This window comes from Dendropsophus ebraccatus, chromosome 4 (genome assembly GCF_027789765.1).
Source record: "Dendropsophus ebraccatus isolate aDenEbr1 chromosome 4, aDenEbr1.pat, whole genome shotgun sequence".
Lineage (NCBI taxonomy): Eukaryota > Metazoa > Chordata > Amphibia > Anura > Hylidae > Dendropsophus > Dendropsophus ebraccatus.
The window spans coordinates 37272387-37299744 of NC_091457.1; the positions used below are offsets into that span (position 1 = coordinate 37272387).

The following is a 27358-nucleotide window of genomic DNA, read 5'->3' on the forward strand; positions in this document are numbered from 1 at the left end:
TTATTCTATAGGTCAGTCCGAACACAACCATATGCAGGTTTACACAGATTCTATTATGTTCTTTTATATATATATATATATATATATTTTATGAAATCCTTTTTTTTTGCAATTAATTATTAATAAAATGGGGTTTTAGTTTTTCATCTATGAGGCTATATGGGGTGTCATTTTTTGCGCCATGATCTCTAATTTTTATTAATACAATAGTTGTGAAGATTGGACGTTTTGATCACTTTTTATTAAGTTTTTTTTATATATATAATGTAACAAAAAATCGGTAATCTGCACACTTTTTTCCCTCTTTCGTTTACGCCGTTCACTGTTCATGATGACGACTGATATATTTTAATAGATTGGACAATTATGGGGTTTATGCTCATAAATATCCAGGACTACTGGGCTTATAATGGAGAGGACTACTTATTGTTCATATTATTCAGGAGGATATCTCTGGGTCAGCTGCACAGAACAATGTAAGTGATACATCATTCTGTTAAGCTTCTCTGTCACTACTTTATGCTACTTGCTGAGCCTCTTAAAGGTAATTTCAATGGGTTCACTTACTTTGTCTTACAACTGTACTTTACAGAACTTACTAGTAAAACGGTGGTGCCAGGAGAGGAGAATACAGAGTTAGTTAAAATGTATCCATCACGAAGAACAATAAAATCTGTGCTGTTTTCTATTCTATATGTGACCACTGGATTGAAACCCTGAAAAACAAAGAGAGTTAACATATAAATATACGTCTGATAAGTGTCTGATCAATTATGCCTAATAGATTAAAATATTTAAAGGACGTTCTCCCACAAAAAGACATATGAAATAACACGTGTCAAACAGTCAAATGTTGGGCCTGGTTGTATGGTCGCATTATGATGCTGGTTGCTTAACCCAACCGTCGTCGCACTTAATAGGGACAACAACGTCTAAGTAACTAATAGACAGGTGCCGATCTTGTTAAGGCCGTGGTGCTGCACCCCTGTGATACAACTGGTTGTCATGGCAGCCAGCGGTCTTTATAAGCAGGTTGTGAAAGGAAATTGGAAAGCCAAAAATACACAGCTATACAAAAGTATTTTATCGTACTCTACCAGCAGCCCCTCTGTTGCCTTCAATGGCTGTGTCAGAAACTGCAGGGCTGCATATCAATATCTATTCTATTACATGTCATAATTAGAATAGACAGTACAGTTGGGTAAGCTGTCTGCGTCACAAGCGCGGCAGCATTGGCAAAGTGTAGCAGAGCTGTGATTAACTGTTCGCTATGCTAAAGGTTGCTGCTCCTGTTGAGTTCTACATAGCATTGATCTAAAGTCTAAAGTTTGCTTATAATAATCCCCCACAGGGGAAAAAAAATTCTAAAGAAATAAAACATGAGAAAAAAAATCTATTCCCTAATAAAAGTTCAAATCACCCTCTTTTCACATTTCTCTTTTAAAAAGAAATGTTAAAATAAATATAAGCATGTTATTGCCATGTGTGGAATTGTCTAAACTATTAAATTATAACATTCCTGATTGGTGAATTTTGGAGAAGAAAATAGAATAAAAAGTGATCACATCTTTGGAAATGTAGTACCAACAAAAACTACAAATCACACAGTAAAAAACTGGGCCCGATATATCCCCATAGACCCCCATAGAAAAATATCAACATTATAGGGTTCAAAATAGAGCAGTTTTCATGAATTTTTAAGAACAATATTTACATAATTAAAAGTAGTATAACAAAGAAAAAGTAAGGCTGGAATCACACATGGCAGTCTTTTGGATTCAAATAGGATGGAAAATGTAAAGAGAGGACTTGTACTTCTCTTTCCTGTTAGATCCTCTTCAGGTTTTGGCACAAAAAAACTGCACTGGCAGCTTTACCTAAAAACTGCCATGTGTGATTACAGCCTTGTAAAAGTTGAAGATCATAATCGTAGTGTAATCATAATTTTAATTTGAACAACTAGGAGATACTGTCCATACATCCAGAAAATCCAGATCCGCAGCAAATACTTGGAGTTGTCTAGTCTGGTCACCAGAGTCCAGGACAAAGCTTCTCAGTCCTGCATTTGTGGGAATGGTTCCATAGTAATTGGACTGCTGAAATGTTGGTGGGAAATTGTTCTTTTCCTTTACTTCAATCTGGACGGTGGTGGTGGCATATTTTGTATTATCATCGGCCTGAAATGCCTGGAACAAAATTTAATGTTCTTTTTACTTATTGGCCAAATACAAAAACAGAATGCATGACTATAAACTGTATTTAAATATGTAATACATGATACTTTATTGTATATGCCTATATAAAATATATTACCACTATACTGATTTCATTCCTTTTTCTACTTATCTGGATTAATTCTATAAGTTCACTATGTTCAATTTATCGGAATGAACACAATTGATAATTTACCCCATCAATCTTTATCGATCATCCTGTGATGTGTCATGGATGGTGATGTGACATCACATGGCCATATCACAATGTGAAGCTACCAAGGGTACTGTATGTGCAAGTTTTCCAGAACACCATTTTCAGAACATATTTTATAATTTGTCTATCACACTGTCCTAAAATCTTTCTAAAATGGTTTAGCATTTCTAGTGCTCTGCAGATTATCAGTACCTACCATAACTTGCAGCAGGATTGTTCCCAATGTTTCTACTGGCTTGTTCATTGTAATGCTTCCATTTGCCATGTCCATATTAAATACACTGTTATCATTCCCTGAACAAAAAAACGATCAAATGCCTTTGTAAAAGATTCAACTATAATAACAAGGAGAATGATTAAATGCTAAAGGATCCCTACCACAGCTGCTGCATAAGAGATTTATGATAAAAGTTTAAAAAAACTATTTTTCATAGGTTATATCTTATCGGACCTTATCTACTTATCACCAATGTTCCCATAACATCTTTTACTCTTATCGCTTATAGAAACAAGTTTGTTGATATGTTGAAATTCACAATGCCCAGTCCACAATTCCCGTTATACCTTACAGTTGACACAACCCCCCACCCCCCTCCAGCCAGGCATAGGTGTAATTAGAGGTATTCCACTCAAGTAAAATACATGCTGAATCATCCCCCCTCCTGGAGACTAATAAATCATTCCATACATGTCATTAACTTTTCTGTTTCTTTCTTCTAGTTCCGAGCTTGCTGCTTTGTGCTGAAGACGCAGAAATCTATATCTGAGCTGTTCTCTCTGTCTCCTCCGAACTCTCTTACGAGACGGCTCATGTAATCAGTTTCCCTGTCTGTCTGTCTCTGCACTCTGTAATGCCGGGAGGGCTAATCTAAGGTCGACCTACTTTTTGCTGGGATTAACCCTTTTCGCCTTGCAGAGAACAGAAATAGTGCAGATACAGCCAGCCAGGGGGCTGTTTACATGATGTTTTCTATGTCTTCAACAGAAAGCAGCAGGCTCAGAATTGGAGGAAGGAGATGGAAAAGATAATGACATGTATGGAATCAAATGTTAGTTTCCAGGAGGAGGGTAATTTAAAATGTATTTGAACTGAGTGGAATAACCCTTTAAGTTTTTTTTGTATGGCCACCTAGAGGTGCCGCGGACATTAAACTAATGACATCATGCCATTTGTCACCATATTTATTACATTCAGATTTTTACATACCACCAATAAAACTGTAGAGAATAGTGGCGCCAATGCCATAATCCCCATCCACGGCATATAGAGGGCCAGGCAACAACTGTAGCGGATGGGTCTAAAACAAAAAGGCAAATAAATTATATTATTCTGGTGGTCATCTGCTGACATTCTGCTTGCATCTCTTTCATACGTGGAGTATCTGTCTTTAAGGATTATCTGCATATCTTTCAAATGTAAGAATCTTCTGGTGTAAACGCAGCAACAATGAAACATGAAACGATGAACGAACATTTGTATGAAAATCATTCATCCCATCTTTTGAGCTGACCTTAAAATCATTGTTCAACATTCTCAAGTCTTTCAGTGTAAACACTTATTGTTCACAGTATATAGATACAAACGCAATTACTATCATTCACAATATATATATATATATATATTTATATATAAATGCAATTACAATTATATTTACAATTGCAAGGACGGTTCTATTAACGACTTTCATAGCAGTTTATCTTCTTGTCTAAATGCCTATCATTTAAAAGTAAAAAAATCATTGCTTGTTGTTAAAGGATTTATCTGTATGTGTAAAAGGACACTTATCCACAGTATAAGCTACCAGTACCTTCTAGATTTGTGTCTTGTCATTACATAACTCCATATATTGCTACATTATCTGGCTCACCATCCACCAATGTAGTTCCCAAGCCCTGAGTGTCACAACTCACAAAATAGAATAGTAAGATTTTGTTATGACAAAACCTTGAAGGTATCTGATAAGGGTAAAGCTCTAAGTTCAATCTGAAACATGACGTTAGTTGCGTACAGTTTAGTTTATTGCCTTCCCGGTTGACGTACATGTGTGTATGGCATCAAGGAGCAAAGTCGCACTCATTTACTCCAGCTTATCACCCATACTACAGTGACACAGCAACCACCCAGCATAGCATCCCTGCTCTAGTAAATCAACTTTACACAGGATTGAAATATGGTTGCTTATTAATGGTGGCTATGTGTGGGGTGGGTTTAGTTTTGGTCATTTGTTTTTTTTATAGGATTGTTGTTAGTTTGTTCGGATATGCTCTGAGAAAGCACTCTGCAGAGCTCGAAACACGTCTTCCATAAATACAACGTGTACAGTAACTCACAGAAGTGGGAGCACCCCTCACATTTATTATATTTAAGTATATTGTTTGAAGACCTGACATTTGATACCATGTAAAATAGTCAGTGTATACCTTGTATAACAGTGTCGATTTGGTGTGCCCTCAACACAAGACCATTAATTTCTTAACCCCTGCAAGAAAAGTAAGTACACCCCTAAGTGAAAATTGCCCAACTGTGCCAAAAAAGATCAACATTTTGTGTGGCCACCATTATTTTCCAACACTGCCCTAACTCTCTTGGGTTTGGAGTTCACTAGAAGCCCTCTTTCCCTCCTACATAACAAAATCTCAGAGCTGGTGGATGTGTGAGACCTTAGAGACCATACATATAATAGGGTTTAGGTCTAGAGACATGCTTTACCAGCCCAGCACCTTTACCCTCAGCTTATTTGGCAAGACAGTGGTGGTCTTGGAGGTGTTTGGGGCGGCTATCATGTTGGAATACCACCCTGTGACCTTGTGAGGGGATCATGCTCTGCTTCAGTATGTAACAGTACATCTTGGCATTCACGCATCCCTCAATAAACTGTAGCTCCCCACAGCCGGGAGCACTCATAGAGCCTATTCCTTGTGAGCCCTATACATATGTACACTGGTCATGACCAAGGGGGCCAAGGTCACTAGTGGGAGAGGTAACTGGCAGCAGCATATCTCTCTTGAGAATAAAAGAATTAGGCATCTGGAAATCCAACTGATCCTTCCTTCCCTTTTCCATGTGACATTGGGACTTGCCCATACACATTACCTGCAGAGATGGATAGGTTCACCTGGCATTTATCTAATGTGTATGCATGCAATGTGTTCTTCAGAGTAAATTGGACACATGCCTGTGAGACGCTTATGTATATTCCATGGACATGCCATTAATGTTTATCATGATCTCACATGTATTCACAGTCACTTTGTGTATATATGAAACATAAGGAAGTATATGCGAGGTACTAGATTCACCGATGTGTAGATAAAATTCACACTACATTTCCTAATGCCATTCCGTCACTTACGGCTTGCTCAGAGCGATTCACGCTGCCTCTGTAGCCATTGTTGATGCAGATCTTTGTCCCGATGGGGGTACAAGGCTGGAAGAAAGGCGGCTTATCATCGGAGTCCAAAATTTCAATAACTATTGATGTTGTGGCTGTGAAACTAGGATAACCAGTGGTACTTTCATTGTCCTGAAAGAAAGAAATGATGACATGTTCAGGTAACATATCCACAGGATGAAAATGAAGATATGTCATGCATATGAGAAAGGTAAGTGCTGTACATGGGGGCACTCTCTGCTGGGTAGCCTTATATTTGAGGAGGACTGATAAGATAACTTGCTATATCTGGCTATGGCACCAGTTCACCTGGCCCTTGTACAAAGACTGTGTCTGATTTTACCCATAAGCATCAATACAACTTACCCGTGCAGTGAGATTTAACCATATGAAGGGGTATAGGTCATAATCCAGAGCTTTATTCACTACTAGAAGTGGATTAGTTACAGACGTCAGTCTAAAATAAGCCGAAGCGTTCTAATTGGGGCAGAAAAAAAAAAAGAAAAGATTAGTATGTTAAAAAAAAGAAGAGCAGTAATTGTTACATTTTTAAAAAATCGGCTAAAAAAGGGGTTTTCCCCCTTAATCAATAGATTGCATGTTGCTCAACTAACCCATCACTTGCTATTGGGGTTTGGACTGTCAGTCCATAGGGTGGTATCACACAGGCAAACCGCTGCCCAGTGCAAGCACCAGTCAGGTAGATCGCTGCTTATGTATGGGGAAGTCTATAGAGCTCGACCTCTTACTTCCATCATATTATACAGGGAGATGTATGACTTGCAAATTTTTAAAGGGGTTATCCAGCGCTACAAAAACATGGCCACTTTCCCCCTACTGTTGTCTCCAGTTTGGGTGGGGTTTTGAAACTCAGTTCCATTGAAGTAAATGGAGCTTAATTGCAAACCGCACCTGAACTGGAGACAACAGTAGGGGGAAAAGTGGCCATGTTTTGTAGCGCTGGATAACCCCTTTAACTAAATTAAAAGATGTGATCTGCTGACAAATAAGAATATGTATATTTATCAGCCGATTGCAGATGATATCAGCCTGTGAGTGAAGGGGCTGTAGCACTGGCCGAGCATTACAGCCCATTCACTGATGTCCTCTCTGCACAGTGACACTGCAGACTTCAGCAGGGGACAATGAAGTACAAACAGCAAATTTAGAAGTAAGCAAAGGAGTAAATGTTTTTAGATATTTTACCTTGGTCCCAGCCCCTGTACAATTTTTTTCCTTTGACATAGAACTATATATGGGACTTAGATGTGTGATACGGGCTGGCCGTTTTACTATACCCTGTTTCCTTTGACTAGTATAACCAGAAACAAGCAGCAAACAATGCAATAGAACATCATGAAAATGAGACACTAACCCCCCCCCCCCCCAAAAAAAAACAAACAATAACAATAGTAAATATTTGTTTCTCTTACTGTGTCATTGGCAATCAGCTCATAGTAGAGGATATCCCCATCGGCATCTTCAGCCACTATTGCAGTACCAACGCTGCTCCCCACTGTGGCATTCTTAGGAAGTAATTTATAGACATGTAAAATGGTAGCTGAGTTATGACCTATATCATATATCATACAGTCTAATTGTTAATGTCTCATTCCAGTCCTGGAATTTGCTAACCCATATGTCAATAGATCTGTATGGGTCTATTGGATCTTCTATAGCTTCTGGTTTGCAAATGTACAGAGGCAACAATAATAGTTTTTGATTTGTATGAATAATTCCCAACATGCAACAGTAACAATAAGGATACGTCCTGTCTGTTATATGGCTGTTATATGTTTAAAGAGCATTTTTAGATTTTAGATTTAGGTTGTTCAGGTAATGGTTAGAGATGAGCGAACCGGGTTCGGGTTCGAGTCCATCCGAACCCGAACGATCGGCATTTGATTAGCTGGGGCTGCTGAACTTGGATAAAGCTCTAAGGTTGTCTGGAAAACATGGATACAGCCAATGACTATATCCATGTTTTCCACATAGCCTTAGGGCTTTATCCAACTTCAGCAGCCACCGATAATCAAATGCCGAAAGTTCAGGTTCGGATGGACTCGAGCATGCTCAAGGTTCGCTAATCTCTATTTAACATCCATCCAGATAAGCTTATAAGGAAGTTGCTGTCTTTGTGGCCTTTTAGTGTAAATTTGAAGCCTTAAAGGGAACCCGTCACTATGAAAATGCTACCTATCAGAACTATGTTATAGGGCAGAAGGAGCTGAGCAGATTGATATATATCTATATGGGAAAAAATTCTGCATAACTTGAAATTTATTGTGTGAAATCTCTGATGTTTCCATGCTAAAGAGTCCAGTCCATTGGGTGACACCGCCCACTGGACTCCTTACCACAGAATGAGCAGGGATTTCAATTAACATGTTACAAGTTATACAGAATCTTTTCTCACAAAGATATATATCAATCTTCTCAGTTCTTCCTGCTCTATAACATGGTGGCGATAGATTAGATAGCATTGTCTTGGTGACAGGTTCCCTTTAATGTCATTTGGATTAACTTTTGACATATCAAACATGTCTGAAGTTACTGATTGCATACGTTCTCACTCTTAAAACCCAGGAGTGAGACCTTGTGTGATCAGTAACCTCTGATGAGATGTCACAAGTTATTCCATATGACATTAAGGCTTTAAAGTGACACTGTCACCCCCTTTTTGCATTTTGACTGCTCTCCACAGGTGTAAAGGGTAAATTTTTCCAGCTTTCATTACTTATTTTATATTATACGTCATGGTGCTTGTTCTGGTAAAAAGTGTTTTTTATTATCTGTGAATTGGGATATGTGGGCGGGGCTTCGCGGCGTAAGCGCCACTTAGCCCCGCGCCATCCGTGACATCATCGTCTCATAGGCCCCGTCCCCTAAGTGGCCATTGATGTGGGTCAATCTAGGGGGTGGGGCCTAGATCTTTTGGCTGGCCCTTCCAATGGCTGTTGTGGGGGCGGGGCCTATGCGGCGATAACGCCACAAATGGGGCGGGGCTAAGTGGCACTAGGGGCGGGGCGATGTGGCGATGTGGCGCCCACATATCCCAATCCACAGATAATAAAAAACACTTTTTACCAGAACAAGCACCATGACGTATAATATAAAATAAGTAATGAAAGCTGGAAAATTTACCCTTTACACCTGTGGAGAGCAGTCAAAATGCAAAAAGGGGGGGACAGTGTCACTTTAAGTACAAAATTCTCTCTTAGCTCTGGGCTATGTCAAAGTTTCTAATAATTTTATGGGTGCCAGTTCACTTATGCATATAATACAAATTTAAAGGGGTATTCTGCAAAGATGTATTAATGGCCTATTTTCAAGATAGGCCAACAATATGTGGTTGGTGCAGTTCCAGCACCCAGCACCCTTGCTGATAAGCTATTTGTCAGGCTCTGTTAAACAGCTAACTGGCAGGGGTGCTCAGCGATGGATCTCCACCTATCAGATATAAGATTGATCCAAGACCTCATTGCATACATGTTCCCAGTATTTGTGCTAGGTCTTTGTTTTAACATAAAAGAAGTGTTAATTATATCTCACCTCGGAAGCAGTTAAATAATATCTCTCTTCCTTGAAGATTGGAGGATTGTCATTTACACCAAGAATTTCTACAATAACTGTGTCTCCGGGAACCTAATAATAAAAAAAAAATACATCAACATATATCTAATTTGACAATCAGTTACCTGTGTCATCATTTTTACCAAGCCCCCTGTGATAGTCTATGGAAACCCCAATAAATTAACAAAAAGTACTGAATTAATAAAAAACATCCAACATTTATTGTCACAGATTGAAATTATTGTAATGTACCACTAGGTCCGCTGCAAAAGGGTTTGTTAGGAATGTGTGGTGAACCAGGGGGGTGCTTAGCAAGGGTGGGTGTTGCTGTACAGCTGCAACACTCTTCACGGGGTTTAGAGTGGTATATGGTTTTTATAATCTCACAAGATCATGCAAACATAAGGGTCCTTTTACACACACAGATATCTAACAGATTATCTGATAGATTTTTAAAGCGAAAGCCAGGAATGAATTTGAAAAGAGGAGAAATCTCAGTCTTTCCTTTATGACCTGTTCTCTGTTTATTGTCTGTTCCTGGATTTGGCTTCAAAAATCTGTCAGATAATCTGTGTGAGTAAAAGGACCCTTAGCAATAGTGAAAGACAGGCATCTTGTGTTGGAGATCACTGAGTAAAGGCCGAGCAGCGGGTGAAGGATCATGGGAGCCAATCCTGCTGCTCTGCATGTCAGGAAATTGCAGACTCTTTTGAAAAGAGGCAATGCAAGCCCATTAAAAAATGAAATATGGGTCATGAGTGGGCAAAAAAAATAATTAAACATATTTAGAAAAAAAATAAAAATAAAGGTTTAAATTATGTAATATTTTTTTTAAATAGCCCTTGATTGGTTTTCTTTAAACAACAGTTTAAACAACATTCTTTAAACAACTCACTGAAGTTTCTTAAAGGTGCAGTAACAGCAGTAGGAGTTCTAATCACTTTGTGTCGGTGGTAATATACTCGGGAGAAATACCTGGATCTATGGCTATGAAGAGCTGCCTTTTCTGGTCAAGGGCACCGAGTGATTGAAGGAGGAGCTAGCTGTTGGGATTACGTGTTAGGTCCTAGCAAAGTGCCGCAGAGTGAGTCGGTTTTAGTTGCTCTTTCCAAACCTCTTGCTTTTGTAGCTCCTCTGTTACATATGTTACCTGCGGCAGAAGTCCTGACTGCCTGTCAGCACCCTGCCAAATGCACAGCGCTGACAGGTGGGCAGGACTTCTAGCGCAGGCAGTATCTGTAACAGAAAACAGAAGAGGACAGCACACATCTGGAGAACTGCAGCAACGGGGGAGCATGTGGAAGGTGAGTAGGCTGTTTTTTTCCCCATTTATTGCCATCATGGGACAGTGCGGTGCCCATGGTACATTTAATATGAGACTGGTGCAGAGCCCCACAGGTGGGTTGTGGCCAAAGGCTGGGGCCTGGAAAGTCTCTCAGTAGGGGTCACTAGTTTTGTTCCTTTCTTATACTTTGATTAGACTGAAACTGGCTGGAGAACTCCCCACATGGCCTTCTCTACTACCACCTATAGACTGCAGGGAACTTGCCCATTGGTGGGAGACTAATAGACCCTAATAGAGACGGAGCAACATAACATACAGGTAGAGACAAACAGGATCTTACTCACAGGCACGCCGTTTAGTTGGCAAAGAATATCGACTCGTATCACTTTTTCTACCTATTAATACAAAGAAAGTTTAAATGTAATAAATGATAATTAGCTACATATATTTATAACTTGGTAAAGAGGATTAATGACCTAAAACTGCACTTGTTGCTATGATTATTACATAATAAATGCAATTACATAATAAATGTGAAAACCCAATTTCAGTGCCATACAGGGCTCTGTAAATAATAATAATGACATTTCATTGCCAATAGGTAGAGCAGTCTACTTATATGTGAATCCCTATGCAGGTGGATATATCTGCTATGCTGTAATTATGTTGGATTGACAATACCCAGGATGACGTATGATAAGTGTTAAGTGGACTTGTCAAGCTGTTTGTGTTTGGCAATGTTCTCCAACCTAAACATGCTCCTGGTGGCTGGAGAAGTTGGATGCTGCCCTAGGGCTGCCAGGAAAACATGGATACAGCCTATGGATATACCTGTTTTCCAGGACTCCCTAAGGATGCATCCAACTTCTCCAGCCACTGGGAGTACTATGCCAAGTGTGTTCGCATTTGGAGAATGCCAACAAACCCAAACAGTTTGGAGAGACTGCCCAACACTACGTATGATGAAAGGCTTCCAATCACCGCTCACTTGCTAGACTGGGGAATTTTTGATCAAATGCATCAAAATATTTTAGCAGTGGCGACAGATGCCTGGCATTCACACTGACTTACCTCATAGTCTACATGTTCAGTTAACACTAGATTTTGTCCTTTTAGTGCAAATTTTTGAGTGTTAACTTCTGCCACGTAGCCAGGGTCTGTAGTTATTGTTGTTACCACAGTGTCTATGGGTGCATCTTCTCTAATAGATGTAGTGGTATCAGCAGCCTTACAAGCTGTAGAAAAAAATGACAATGTTATCATGGAAAGCTACTCTACCGCCATGCCCTCTGGAATACCACTGTGGCATATAACCGTAACATGGGGAATGTTATGGTTTGTAATACACACATATAAGACACATATAAGGGTGCTTGTGTTACAAGAATTCCAGTCTTTGGAAAATCATCAATTGAAAAAAAAAACCAATATTAAAACATTAAAAATATTCTAGACAAACTAGCACATTATTTTTTTATATATATAAATGTACAACAAACTATAGTAGCACTGTAAATTAACATAACCTTTGTGACTGTCTATTGTGTTGTTTCTTTATGTTTTTGTGTTTTCCTGCTTTTATGGTTAAACAGGTCTGAATATTTGCAACACTGCATAAAATGAGAATTGTGGGCTGTACCATACATTCTAACAGATTTGGGGTTCACAAAAGTGATGCTAATGTATGGTGCTATAATATTTTGTTGTATATTTATTCAAAAATATTTTGCTGATTTGTCTATAATGTTGTGAATATGATTTTTGTTCATAAAGCATGCGAGTGGAATACCCACAGCAAAACTGAGGCTCAGTGGATCGTTCCCTTATATTGGTTAATCATTTCGCTTAGGATCTGGCTATTCAGACCATGACTGATCAAGGAAACGTAAAAAGAGATGTGCCTTGCCATGCGCCTCTCTCCCAGCTCTGTGCCTAGGTGAGGTGGCCACATAGACTTACATAATGCTAGTATTTCACATGTAATTCCCATATTCTACCACTAGATGGCACATGTATATCACAATATACAATATTTTTGTAATTTTTTACTAAGAAAACTTTTTTGTCACAATACAGTACATACTGTATTCATAACATAAGTATTCTGGCTACCAGCATTTCCAATCAGAATGACAGGAATTTTAATTGAATCTTACTGCCTTATTACTCTGTTGTGTTTAATCTCTAAGGAGCAACTAAAAAAGCAGGAGATGGGGTTCAATATAACTAGGTGGCATCTCAGGATCTGCATACAGTATTCATCCCTACCTCCTTATACAGGAATTACTGCACTATTCATGGGACATCCTGATGTGGGCATAAAGTCTTGGCCATAATATACTGTACATCCAAGGAGACTTAATAAATGATGGAAGAAAGGATTGAGACAAGCAGCACAAAACAGATCCTATCGTGTACAGAACAAAAAGAATATCAACCAAAAATCTATAGTGAAACCATAGGCAAACAGACATGTTGTACGCCCTACTTTAGCCGCCCCACCTGTGGTTATTGACATTGCTTACTATTGTTTATTTTGTCTTTGTTTAATGTTTTTTACATACAATTAACCCTTAGGGGACACAGCCAGTTTTCATTTTTGCGTTTTCGTTTTTCCCTCCTCGTGTATATAAGGCCATAGCGCCTGCATTTTTCCACCTAGAGACCCAAATGAGCCCTTATTTTTTGCGCAACTAATTGTACTTTGCTAAGGCAGATGTAATTTTTGCCTAAAATGTGCCGGGAAACCAGAAAAAAATTATATGTGTGGTGAAATTGAAAAAAAAAACGCATTTCTTTTATTTGGGGGAAATGTGTTTTTACGCCATTCGCCCTGGGGTAAAACTGACTTGTTATGCATGTTCCTCAAGTCGTTACGATTAAAACGATATGTAACATGTATAACTTATATTGTATCTGATGGCCTGTATAAAATTCAAACCGTTGTTAACCAATATACGTTCCTTAAAATCGCTCCAGTCCCGGGCTTATAGCGCTTTTATCCTTTGGTCTATGGGTCTGTGTGAGGTGTCATTTTTTGCGCCATGATGTGATCTTTCTATCGGTACCTTGATTGCGCATATATGACTTTTTGATCGCTTTTTATTACAATTATTCTGGATTTGATGCGACCAAAAATGCGCAATTTTGCACTTTGGGATTTTTTTGTGCTGACGCCGTTTACCGTGTGAGATCAGGAATGTGATTAATTAATAGTTCGGGCGATTACGCACGCGGCGATAGCAAACATGTTTGTTTATTAATTTATTTATTTATTTTTATTTATAAAATGGGGAAAGGGGGGTGATTCAGAATTTTATTAGGGGAGGGGGTTTTGTGTTATTAAAAATACTTTTTTCTTTTACTTTAGACATATACTAGAAGCCCCCCTGGGGGACTTCTAGTATATGTACTCTGATCTCTCATAGAGATCCATGCAGTATAGTTATACTGCATGAATCCATGAGATCGGTGTTCTATTACTTTTGGCTGCTGCAGCCAAAAGCAATAGAATGCCGAGCCGGGATCAGCGCCATTACGGAGCAGACCCCGGCCCGGTATGGATGCAGGGATCGCCCCCCCGCAATCGCGCCGCAGGGGGGCGATCCCCCCACTAGACCACCAGGCATGTATAACCGCAAGTATTTAGAAGCAGCTGTCAACTTTGACAGCTGCTTCTAAGTACTTAATTAGCGGGCACGGCGATCGGACCGTGCCCGCTAATAGCCGCGAGCCCGGGCTACACGCGGCACCCGGGATCGCGGCAGTTCAGAGGGTGGTCGCCGCGCGACCCCCCTCTGAACTCCCATAGCGGCACGAGGACGTTAAATAACGTCCTGGTGCAGCTATGGGTTAAGGCCCATCTACATCTGTATTATAGGTTACAGCCTCCTCTGTAAATTCCAGTACAGTCTGCAGCAATATTTTGTCTGGTAAAATACTTAATACTGCTTTGACTATATTACATAGTCATAGTCAATACGGTTGAAAAAAGACACATGTCCATCAAGTTCAACCAAGGAGGGGATGGATACAGAGAAGGGGGAGGGGTGATAGGTTCTATATATATGCATTTATATTATTTTGCTCTAAGAACTTGTCTAGGCCGGTGTCATGATCGTGCCTGAAAAGGCATCAGTGCCACCCTCTGCGGTGAAGATCCGACCTCTGCGCCAAAGACTGCGCTTTTGGCCATTATCCGTTCCTTGTTTTACTGTGTTTTCTGTTTGTGTCTTCTGTGTTCCGGTCCATGTTTTCTTAGTTCTCCCTGCACTTTCCTTGCTGTGGTCTATTCACTAATTGTGTCTGCTGTGTTGTGATTGACAGGTCTCTTCACCTCTGGCTTTCTATGATTTCTTGTGTGTTTCTCCTGCTCCACCTATCTGCTTGGAGTCCAGGACTTCTGTTCCCTTATAGCTTCTCCCTCCCTTCACTCAAGGATCTTGATAGTTTTGCAGCTTGTCTGTTCTGCTAGATTCAGCCTTTGTGATATTGTCTGTATTCCTAGTTCCTGATCCCTTTGCTTGTTTCTTGCCTTTGTCTTTTGGTTCAGTGTTCCTTTCCTTGTCCTCTAGTTTCCTGGTTATTGTCTCTGGTTTCTGTTTCACCGTGTACCTTGTTTACTGCCTGTTATTGCGTTTAGTTCCTTGTAAAATTAATTCCATGGCCCGATGATCGTTGAGTGAGGGCTGCAAGGACATCGTTACCGATGTCCTTGCAGCCCTTGCAGCAGCAGTAATACATTACCTGCAGGTCTTCTCCGTGCTGTCTTCCTCCCCGGGTCCCGCGCTCTCTATCTTCTGAATGGCCGGTCAGCTGACAGGCCACACTCAGCCAATCACAGGCCGCGGCGGTCCCAGCCTGTGATTGGCTGAGCGCTCCGTCAGCTGACCGGCCATTCAGAAGATAGAAAGCGCGGGACCCGGGGATGAAGACAGCGCGGAGAAGAAGACCTGACAGGTAATGTATGATGCTGCTGCTGTCAAATCGTCGGTTGCCCGCCGCGCACCGCTATTCAACTGTAGTGATGCACGGTTGGGGAACGATGATTTTAGGTCTGGCCCTAAATGAACGATCAGCCGATGACACGATCATCGGCTGATCGTTCTCTCTATTGCACCGAACGATAATCGGACAAATCAGGACAAATGGGGCCAATCCCCTCGTTACTGTGGAATAGGGCCCTTAGAAGCAGCTGACCGAAATTGTGTGCTATTCTGTAGCCTATTATCTACAAGTACACCCAGATCCTACTCCATCAGCGACTCTCCCAGTGTAACTCCCCCTAGGACATATGATGCATGCGGGTTATTAGTACCCAGGTGCATAACTTTACATTTATCCACATTGAACCTCATTTGCCAAGTGGACGCCCAAACACTCAGTGTGTCTAAGTCATCCTGTAACATCTGCACATCCTCCATAGACTGTACTGTACTACAAAGCTCGGTGTCATCTGCAAAGATAGAAACATTGCTGTTAATTCCATTCTCAATATCATTAATAGACAAGTTAAACAGAAGAGGGCCCAGTACTGACCCTTGGGGTACACCACTTATTACCGGGGACCATTCGGAGTAGGAATCATTGACCACCACTCTCTGGGTACGATTATTAAGCCAGTTTTCAATCCAGTTACACATTAAACTTTCCAAACCGATAGACTTTAACTTATCCATCAGACGTCCATGAGGAACTGTGTCAAACGCTTTAGCAAAATCCAGGTACACGATATCCACAGCTGCGCCTCCATTCAGGCTTCTACTTACCTCTTCATAGAAACATATTAGGTTGGTTTGACAGCTTCTGTCCTTAGTAAAACCATGCTGGTTATCACTTATAATACTATTAGCCACTACATATTCCTGGATGTAGTCCCTTATAAGCCCCTCAAATAGTTTCCCCACAATGGACGTTAAGCTTACAGGTCTGTAGTTACCTGGGGAAGTTTGAGAGCCCTTTGTGAAGATCGGCACTACATTTGCCTTACGCCAGTCCCTCGGCACAATACCAGTAAGCAAAGAATCACTGAATATTTCATACAAGGGTAGAGAAATTACAGAACTGAGTTCCCTAAGAACTCTGGGGTGTAATCCATCAGGCCCTGGAGCTTTGGTTACATTGAGTTTATTTAATTTATCTTGGACCATATCTATAGTAAACCAGTTCAGTACATTACATGTGTTAGCAGCACTGGCCCCACCCACCTCAGTACTGGCCCCACCCACCACAGCTCCATCCTTTTCTTTTGTATATACAGAACTGAAGAAGCCATTAAGTAACTCAGCTTTCTCCTGATCCCCAGTTATTAACTCCCCGTCACCATTATTTAGGGGTCCTACATGCTCTGACCTTGGTTTTTTTGCATTAATATATTTGAAGAATTTTTGGGGGGTTTCTTTTGCTATCTATGGCTACCTGTCTTTCATTGTGAATTTTTGCTGCTTTTATTACATTTTTACAGGTTTTGTTGACTTCTTTGTAATGTTTAAAGGCTAAAGCTGCCCCTCTGACTATAAAAGGGTCCATTGGGGGTCTTGATAACTTGCAGCAGGTGTTATTTGCACATTTTTGTTACTGACAGTTTAACCCTTTTCTAGCATATTGGGACAATACGATAAGGCACAAAACAAAAGGAGTAACACTCGGCACTACTGTAAGAAGCAGAGAGTCTAGGGTTCCAATAGCTGAAAGGGTGATTACAGCAGGTGGTGCTCAGCAGAACACGCAGAGTTAATAGTATCAAACAAAATTCAGTGAAGTGAAGGAGAAACTGCGGCAACTCACCGTTCTGTAGCAAATTCTTCTTTATTGATGAAACAGTCTTGTACAAAAAGGCATCAGGGGGGTGAATGGGAGGACGTACACACGGAGGTACAGTTCACACTATGTTGTTTGCACAACATTGTTATACACATTGTTCTCTGCTGCCATCTCTGTACCTGACAGGAACTGTCTAGAGCAGCAGCAAATCCCCGTAGAAAACCTCTCCTGCTCTCCAGACTGGAAAGAATACACCACTTCCTGCAGGACATACAGCAGCTGATAATGAGTAACAGTAGCAAATCTTCCCAACAGAGAAACTGAACAGTTTCAACAGACTTTAGTTTCAAACACAATTCTTGGACAGCTGTCCCTTTAACTCAGGCCACTTAGCCACACTTAAAGGGAAAGTGACATAAGAAAACGACCCATTGTATAAATGAATTTTTTAGGATTTTCTTTTCTCATTTTCCATTTTACTATCTATATTATAAAACAATCCAGAAATCTTGCTATTTTCAGCCTGGATACTAAGCCTAATAATAAACTGACACTTCCTGTTCTACAAAGATCATTTTCCAATAGTTTCCTCCTTATCATCACATACAAGATCACATTGAAAGGTGAAACTAGTAGATGACATTAGGTCATTCATAGAGATGAGCGAACCGGGTTCGGGTTCGAGATGATCCGAACCCGAACGTTCGGTATTTGATTAGCGGGGGCTGCAAAACTTGGATAAACCTCTAAGGTTGTCTGGAAAACATAGATACAGCCAATGACTATATCCATGTTTTCCACATAGCCTTAGGGCTTTATCCAAGTTCAGCAGCCACCGCTAATTAAATGCCGAAAGTTCGGATTCGGATCGACTCGAGCATGCTCGAGGTTCGCTCATCTCTAGTCATTCACAATAGGTAATGGTCGGAGCACAGCCCCCACCCCATGCACACCAACCTCTGCCAAGTCACAGAGCATGTTTTGAAAACTCTCCCATAGAATTCACCATGGCTCCATAACCCCAGGCATACTCCAATCACAGCAGTTTATCAATTAACTACTGGAAACACTGCATTTTTCTGTTTGTTTCACTGTTTCCTTTTCAGTACAATTAATTTTAACAGACAGAAAAATGCAGTCAACCACATTTGTGTGCACGTAAAAAAAAATTCACGTAAAAAACTATTTTTCCTTTTTATAATGTCAATGGGAAAGGAATTCTACAGGATTTAATTTTTAATCAGTTTTTTTTTTCCTTTTTAACTTATAAGTTAAACAGAAACGACAAATGCAGTGTGAACCTAGCCTAGCTTGTATCACTCACTTGCATAGCGGTAATAGTCACATTATAACACAATGGTCCAGATTTATCAATCTGTCTGAAATTGAAACAGTCTGGTTTTGCCCATAGCAGCTAGTCACAGCTGGTTAAATAATAACAATTTTCTTAATGTAGTGGGGAAGCAGCCAAAGACAAACTTGCAAACAAACTTACAGTTTAGTAGAGCCCTTGCAGGGTTGAAGTAGTAGCACAGAATAATAACCATACTCTACATTCTGTTTGTTACAGTAATTTGCAAAGCATTGAAAAAAAGACTATAATTAAAATAGCTATAATAATATACTCTACTAGGATTAGCACTATGTTCCTTGCGCACCTCTGCCGTACTGTACTGTTATGGTTCCAAGTTGCATGTTGTACTACACCTATACTGTATGTACTGCTCACTATGACATTCATTTTCTTCACTTGTACTGCCATCTGTTGGTCAAAATGAACATTCACAAAAATACATAAGTAAGGCTGGGTTCACACTGCGTTTTTGCCACCCATTTTTTTCATACATTTTTGCAAAAAATTTATGGAAAAACGGATACAATTGTGTGCGTACGTTTTGATCCATTTTTCCATTGACTTCCATTATAAAAAAAAAAACAGTTCAAAATGCATCCATTTTTTAACATACATAAAACATACTTGACCATTTTGTATGTTACAAAAAAAGTTTGTCTCTTTTTAAAATGGAAGTCAATGGAAAAACAGATCAAAAAGGATGCACACAATTGCATCCGTTTTTCCATCCATTTTTTGCAAAAACAGATAAAAAATAAACGGATTGCAAAAATAGTGTAAAGCCAACCTTAGCATGCTGCACATCAAGAGTCTAAAAGATGATACTAAACTGGGTAAAGTAATCAGCACAGAGGATGATAATATCTTATCACAGAGGGATTTGGAGAAGCTAGAGGCTTGGGCGGTGAAATGGCAAATGAAGTTTAATGTGGATAAATGTAAGGTTATGCACTTGGGCCATAGAAGTAATAAGTACAGTTATGTGCTAAATAATAAAACACTGGGTAAAACTACTTCCGAAAAGGACCTGGGGGTATTGGTGGACAGTAAACTCAACTTTAGTGATCAGTGCCAGGCAGCAGCTGCCAAGGCTAATAAAATAATGGGGTGCATCAAAAGAGGTATAGATGCTAAAGATGAGAATATAGTTTTGCCTCTTTATAAATCACTGGTCAGAACACACATGGAATACTGTGTACAGTTTTGGGCACCGGTATATAAGAGGGACACAGCTAAACTGGAGCGGGTGCAGAGGAGGGCAACTAAGGTCATTAAGGGAATGGGTGGGTTACAGTACCAGGACAGATTATCAAACTTGGGGTTATTTACGCTAGAAAAAAGACGTCTTAGGGGCGATCTGATCACAATGTACAAATATATGAATGGACAGTACAGAGATCTTTGTAGTGATCTTTTTACTCCTAGGTCTGTAACCATGACAAGGGGGCATCCTCTACGTCTAGAGGAAAGAAGATTTTATCATCAGCATCGACGCGGGTTCTTTACTGTACGAGCGGTAAGACTGTTGAACTCTCTGCCACATGATGTTGTCATGGCTGATTCATTAAATAAGTTCAAGGGAGGCCTGGATGCTTTTCTTGAACAATATAATATTACAAGTTATGGGCATTAGATTTCCGGTGATACGTTGATCCAGGGATTATTCTGATTGCCATTGGAGTCGGGGGGGGGGTTCTCCCTGTGGTGGGGCAATTGTCGTCTGCCTCACAGGGGTTTTTGCCTTCCCTGGATCAACACAGTAGGGTTCCCCTGGGTTGAACCTGATGGACTCTAGTCTTCTTTCAACCTTATTTACTATGTTACTATGTAGATGTGCAATAGGTTATTCCATTAAATTTGTAACCTCCTCAATAGTTAATTCATCAATTAGTCCTGTGGGTATGGTGTAATATATGCTGGTATACCAGTACGCTGGCTTTCCAATGTATACCACAACCACAAAGCTAGTTTCAGGTATGAACCTGGCCTTAGAGCAGCCCCTGTCACATCCATGTATTGCTTTGGCAGCCTGTTATTTAAATGTGAGTAATGCTGTACTAAATTTTCCTTGTGGTGGCGCTGCTGGGGAAATGCGCAGTTGCTCCTGGGGTCCTGACAATGTAAAGCTGATCACTGGGGATTATAACAGCAGACAACTGGTGATCAGATTATACTCCGGGGACAGTTATAACAAAAACATAAAACATGTGCACACTAGACAACCCCTTTAAGTACTATAAGTTTTCAACTTGCCTAGAGAAGTAAGCATAATAAAGTCTAGGTGTTAGTACTGCTGGCAAACAGTTTGGAAATGTTTAGCAGAATTGTAGAAAATGAATGGCGCTCGAGCAATGGGGATGATTGCGTCCGCATTCTCGCGAACATACATAGGTGATAGCAAGCTTAGGTGGGAAAACCCCTTAAAAAAAGTTTTGAAAGTTTGCCATCCAAACCAGGAGTTTAGCAATGCCTCCAAAACAAATTTTAGACTGTGCACATTTTGGGGGGCATTTATTAAGTCCGGCGTTTTTTACGCCGGACTTAAAAATGCCCCCGCAGCTCCGGCGCTACGGAGATTTATGTAGAGGCGGACTGCCTCTACATAAATCCCGTGCGCGCTGGTGCGCACCGCCAAAAGCCTACGCCAGCTGAGGACTGGAGTAGGTTTTCGGCGTATATTTGGGCGGAACGGATGGTAAATCGCGCGGACTCTGAGTCCGCGCCCTCCGTTCCGCCCACTACACGCCCCCTTTCCACCCCCCTGGCGTACTCGGCGGAAAGTGCCGATTTGCGAATATTTTATTCACAAATCGGCCATTTGCGTGTAAAATAATATGCAAATCGGCACTTTCCGCGGAAAATCATCCGTTCGCCGGATGATACATGTATACATGTGGCCCTTAGTGTTCTTACTTTCTTCTCTCCAGGATCAGTATTCATTATAAATGATATCAGGAGTGGAATGATAGAAAGAAGGTTGTTTTATTACCTTCATCCTCAGCGCCGTTTTATTGATATGTTAATTGTTAATTTCTGTTTCTCTATTGCTGATACAATGGAGATCTCCACCACACTTTCTAAAAACAAAGCTGTCTGCCAAATTGTAGTTCCAGTCACGTTCTGTGGTCCATCATAGAGGCAATGCAGCAATATTGCCAGTATATAGCTGTCCTTCTATTTCTATTGTATGCCATAATCATATGTGGACATAATACACATGCAACTGGCTTACTATCAGGTATGGTATTATACTGCATCATATGTTGTTATATTATGTACTGCAAGAACTACAAGATGGTGAATGTAGATCTCTTAGCAATGCCGCCACACTGGTTGCAAAAGAGTTCTCTGTCTTCTGGGCTGACAACCACTGAGGAAGGTACAGGTATTAGCAGGTGACTGGTACTGGCAGAGTGGTGCTTGTGGTGATGCCAATACACTGCCTCACCATGTGTAAAGCCATAAAACGCTTGGTCTTTGGCCCTGAAAGGTGAGTGTGGGGACGGCCTGATAAGGAGCTGGTAAACTGGATACCAGGAGGCATGTAGAGGGTTATCTGTGTAGTGAGGACAAGTCTTGGTGCTGGTTTGGACTTCGTGCTGGTTTGGACTTCACAAAGCAGAAGGGAACTACATGTGAAGGAAAAAATCAAAGCCCCCTATATACAAACTCTCAGTCTCAAATCTCAACTAGTAACATAGTAACATTGTTAATAAGACTGAGAAAAGACAAGAGTTCATCAAGTTCAACCAATAGAAGCCCTACTTTATTTATCACAGGAAGAAAACTTCCTTCCCGGCTCCAATGGCAATCAGAATAATCCCTGGATCAATGTTCTCTCACATGAAATCTAATGTCCATACAATGTCGGACTGGGCCTGTGTCAGTAGGCCCTGGCCCCCCATGCACGCAGCACACTGACTGTGGAGTGGCAGGGCCCCCAAACAGTGATGTAGTGCTGCCGCTTTATGAGTGCGCTTTCATCTGACTGGGCCCTCACTTACCCAGTCAGATGACAGCGTCAGTGTTAGGGCACTCCCTCCAGGACCAGCATCGCTGTTTGAAACTGTATGCACTCGCGCTACCTATGAGCGCATACAGTTCCTCCAAAGCAGCACTGTGATTGACCCAGCCAGGAACAGAAGCAGTTGGCTCCTGTGTAAATCATTCTTGTGGCCAGAGGCAGTATTATGCAGTGATGTGCCGAGGTCACTCATGAGGGACGTCGGATAACAGCGCTCAGTCACATGGTCCTGCAGCCTGCCCTGCGGCCTTCTTACCCTCCAGGGATGTAAGCCGATACAGGGATCACTGCGGTTCCTGCCACCCCCAGGTGCTCCCCTGCCCCCTGTAATGCCCGGCTGCTCCCCCTGCCCCCTGTGACGCCCGGCTGCTCCCCCTGCCCCCTGTTACCCCCAGCTGCTCCCCCTACCCCCTGTGACCCCCAGCTGCCCCCCCTGCCCCCTGTGACCCCCAGCTGCTTCCCCTGCCCTCTCTGATGCCTGGCTGCTCCCCCTGCCCCCTATGATCCCCGGCTGCTCCCCCTGCCCCCTCTGATGCCCAGCTGCTCCCCTTGCTCCCTGTGATGCCCGGCTGCTCCCCCTGCCCCCTGTGACCCCAGCTGCTCCCCCTGCCCCCTGTGATTCCCAGCTGCTCCCCCTGCCCCCTGTCCCCCCCAGTTGCTGCCCCTGTGACCCCCAGCTGCTCCCCCTGCCACCCACAGCTGCTCCCTCTGTGACCCCCAGCTGCTCCCCCCCCGCCCCTGTAACCCCCAGCTGCCCTCCTGCCCCAGTCACCCCCAGCTGTCCCCCCTGCAGACAAGTTGTGTCCAGAGAAGTCTTCATGATGGCCGTGCCATATGGAGAAGAAAGTGAAAAGCGAGTGACTGCAGTCAGAGAAGACGCCACCTGTGAGTCATTAGTAACTGCATTGTAATCATTTCTATAGTGTGCAGAGCCTGTGTACCATTGGTGTATAAATGCGTCAGTGTATGGTTTGCACTAGTGTACTGACACAGCCCCGTGGGTACTACATTACACTAGAGTGAACTTTTAAACTGCCTAGGAGCTCCCGACATCCTAAATGATGGGGGTTCAGTCTTCAGAATTCTACAGATGTGTGAATGACCCCTTATTCACTATGTCGTGGTATTGTAGGTTGGTCACGGTGAGGTGATAATATTTTTTTCTTATATATATATATATATATATTGGTAATATTGTTCTTGGTTGTCTGGATTTGGTTACTAATAGAGATGAGCGAATCGGGTTCGAGACGATCCGAACCCGAACGTTCAGCATTTAATTAGCGGGGGCTGATGAACTTGGATAAAGCTCTAAGGTTGTCTGGAAAACATGGATACAGCCAATGACTATATCCATGTTTTCCACATAGCCTTAGGGCTTTATCCAAGTTCACCAGCCACCGCTAATCAAATGCCGAAAGTTCGGGTTCAGATCGACTCGAGCATGCTAAAGGTTGGCTCATCTCTAGTTACTAACAGTGTGACAGTATGGTGGTAATATGGTAACAGTGTGACAGTATGGTGATAATATGGTAACAGTGTGACGGTATGGTGATAATATGGTAACAGTGTGACAGTATGGTGATAATATGGTAACAGTGTGACGGTATTGTGATAATATGGTAACAGTGTGACAGTATGGTGATAAAATGGTAACAGTGTGACGGTATGGTGATAATATGGTAACAGTGTGACAGTATGGTGGTAATATGGTAACAGTGTGACAGTATGGTGATAATATGGTAACAGTGTGACGGTATGGTGATAATATGGTAACAGTGTGACAGTATGGTGATAATATGGTAACAGTGTGACGGTATTGTGATAATATGGTAACAGTGTGACAGTATGGTGACTTCCCTACACTGAGCCCCCACAGATCTATGTATTCTGATCTCCCACAAAGCATCCAGTGTATAATGCACCTAGGACCCAACTACAACAGCTTCAGGCACTACAACTCCTAGCATGTACTAACAGTCCTCAGGATATGCTGGGAGTTGTAGTACAGTAGTACAGTAGTACTCTGATAACTTCCGCTGTAGACAGATGTGTTGCTGGACCTTCAGGGCCGATGGTTGTCACCCACAGATTGCAGCCACCGGGAGCCTCTGCACACAGTGATTTATTATAGGGTTGTCCTCTCAGAAACTACAACTCCCAGCATACCCTGAGAGCTTTTTAAATGGAGGTTGTTCTGAGAGTTTTAGTTCAACTGAAAATGTTATTTACAAGGGATTTTTTACAGATACAGATGAATCCAGGAAAGGACTGGGTCAGCATGTCATGTCTCACTGGTTCTATATAAGTGGCCCCAAGGATCATTTCCTCTGGTGGGCCCCAAGTACCCTAGTCCGACACTGTGTCCATAACTTCTCTGACTACATCAATTGTATTGTAGATGATATGTCTCCATAATATGTATGAAAAGAGTGATTATACAAAGGAGAATGTGATCTCCTGGCTTTTCATTATGGCACAGGAGTCAAAACAAATTACCATAAAGCAGCCAATAGGCACATACTCTAAGCAGGGCAGAGGTGCGTTAAAACCTTGACAAACAATACAACCCTAACAACACAGCTATTATTAATTCTATCAACAGTATTCTGTTCTAATGTAAACCAGACCATACATCTAAAAAGGGAATATTTTTTGTCTTAAGCAAGGGGTGTAAAATATATCCGGTAGGTCCCAAGGAAGTTCAGAATATGGAAAGTTGATCATATTGGTTTCGATAATGCTCACAATGATGTCACAATACATAAATGATGCTCACAGTGTTGTTACAGTACAGGGATAACTCTCACACTAATATCACACTATAGGAAAATTGCACAGTGGGTGTCACATCTGTGAGATATCATGCACAGTGATGTCAGAGTACATGAATAATGCACACAGTGATGTCAGAGTCCAAGAATAATGCACACAGTGATGTCAGAGTTCAAGAATAATGCACACAGTGATGTCAGAGTCCATGAAAAACACACACAGCGTTGTAAAGGAAAGTGGGATAATTATACAGTGATGGAATACTCCCACAGCATCCGGAATATAAGCAATGTCCAAGCTTTATTTACACCAGCTGGTACAGAAAATGCAACATTTCGACCCACAAGTGTCTATCAAGCATAAAGACCCCTGTGGGTCGAAATGTTGCATTTTCTATACCAGCTGGTGTAAATGAAGCTTGGACATTGCTTATATTGCGGATGCTGTGAGAGTATTCTTTTCTAAGTGGTTCCTGTGACCACAGTGGGATTGTGGACCCTCCTGCATGCATCAACTATTAAAGAACAAGGCACAATTGGACTATATATCTTGGTGCTGTTAAATACAGTGATATCACAGTATAGAAATAAACACGGAAGAATCTGTTGTCGCTAAACAAATAAATATTATTATTATTATTATTATTATTTTTATTATAGAAATAATGGCCACCATGATATTGAGGGACAAAAACACATGATACATGCTTGTATAACACCCACATGGACAATACATTAATGTGACAGTACATGAAAGATACATAAACTTGCAACAGAGAAGGAATAATGCCAAGGGCCACAGTGACGCACTCCCTTCTATAGCCATCATTTAAGTGACGCACCTCCTTCTAAAACCATCATGTAAGTAAAATGGATCCCCGTAGTTCCTAGGCCCCATATAAGCTACAATGCCGGCTATTCCAGTAGCTACACCCATGCCTCCAATAACTGAGAGTATATCGGGTGTAGAATATTTAGAGTATGTAAACTATGTTTCATATTGGGGTTACTATGAAGTAGAGAGTTAAACTGTAAAAAGAAAATCAAACAACTATTACACTACATATGTAACTCTGTTCCAGCATGTCATGTCATCTCTGCTCCATCACCTGTACTCAGGTATATGTTATATAGACATAGAATGTTGTGAGTATTACAACATACAACGTATGAGAAAAAGCTAAACAAGTACAATCATGTCCAGTCCTACATGATGGAATCACCAGACAGACATACAGTATAACGTGTTTCCCAAGACAAAACCTTTTAAACAACAGAAGTCATAGACATTACCTTGTGACATACATCCCACTGGGATCAAGAAGAGAATACACAGGGCCAATAGGGGCCCCATTGTAGACAGGACAGTCCAGATCTTCTAGAGACGTCCCTGCCTGGGTAGGTTAGGGAATTAGACAGTTCATGGAAAAGACTGAGCGCAGACTGAGCACTGAGCTTGTTGTTCATCATTAACCTTTGATTCCTTCCATGTTATTCGTTCACTTATTTATGGCTGGGCCGATAAGAATATATCTCATTGCACATTCATGGCACAATCCTCAGGAATATCTCTAACTACAGAAAAGGATGCGTAACTAAGAAAAAGGAAGTGCTCAAAAAAAGGGATTCTCTCCTAAAGTCATCTGTAACAGTTTTCAAAGTGGTTTTTAACCCTTTCACGACCTCGGGTCATAGATGTCTCAATGCCCAGGTCGTGTTTGGACATCAGCTTATGGGATCTCTTATGGGCCATAGCTCAAAAAT

The 27358-nt window shown here is 41.3% G+C and overlaps 1 protein-coding gene across 4 annotated transcripts in view; it reads right to left on the reverse strand.

Annotated features, from left to right (window-relative positions):
- Positions 1–27047, reverse strand: part of CDHR5 (cadherin related family member 5) — a 41928-nt gene extending 14881 nt beyond the window's left edge. For all 4 annotated transcript variants that reach the window (XM_069965598.1, XM_069965597.1, XM_069965596.1 and 1 more), the window contains exons 1-11: positions 26888–27047; positions 11752–11915; positions 11025–11075; positions 9375–9467; positions 7256–7348; positions 6189–6299; positions 5784–5954; positions 3638–3728; positions 2627–2724; positions 1980–2186; positions 600–716 (exon numbers count right to left, since the gene is read on the reverse strand). In XM_069965598.1, the coding sequence (XP_069821699.1) occupies positions 600–716; positions 1980–2186; positions 2627–2724; positions 3638–3728; positions 5784–5954; positions 6189–6299; positions 7256–7348; positions 9375–9467; positions 11025–11075; positions 11752–11915; positions 26888–26948 (1257 nt within the window). In that variant the 5' untranslated portion in view covers positions 26949–27047. The remainder of the gene's footprint in view (positions 1–599; positions 717–1979; positions 2187–2626; positions 2725–3637; positions 3729–5783; positions 5955–6188; positions 6300–7255; positions 7349–9374; positions 9468–11024; positions 11076–11751; positions 11916–26887) is intronic.
- Positions 27048–27358: the final 311 nt, after the last annotated feature.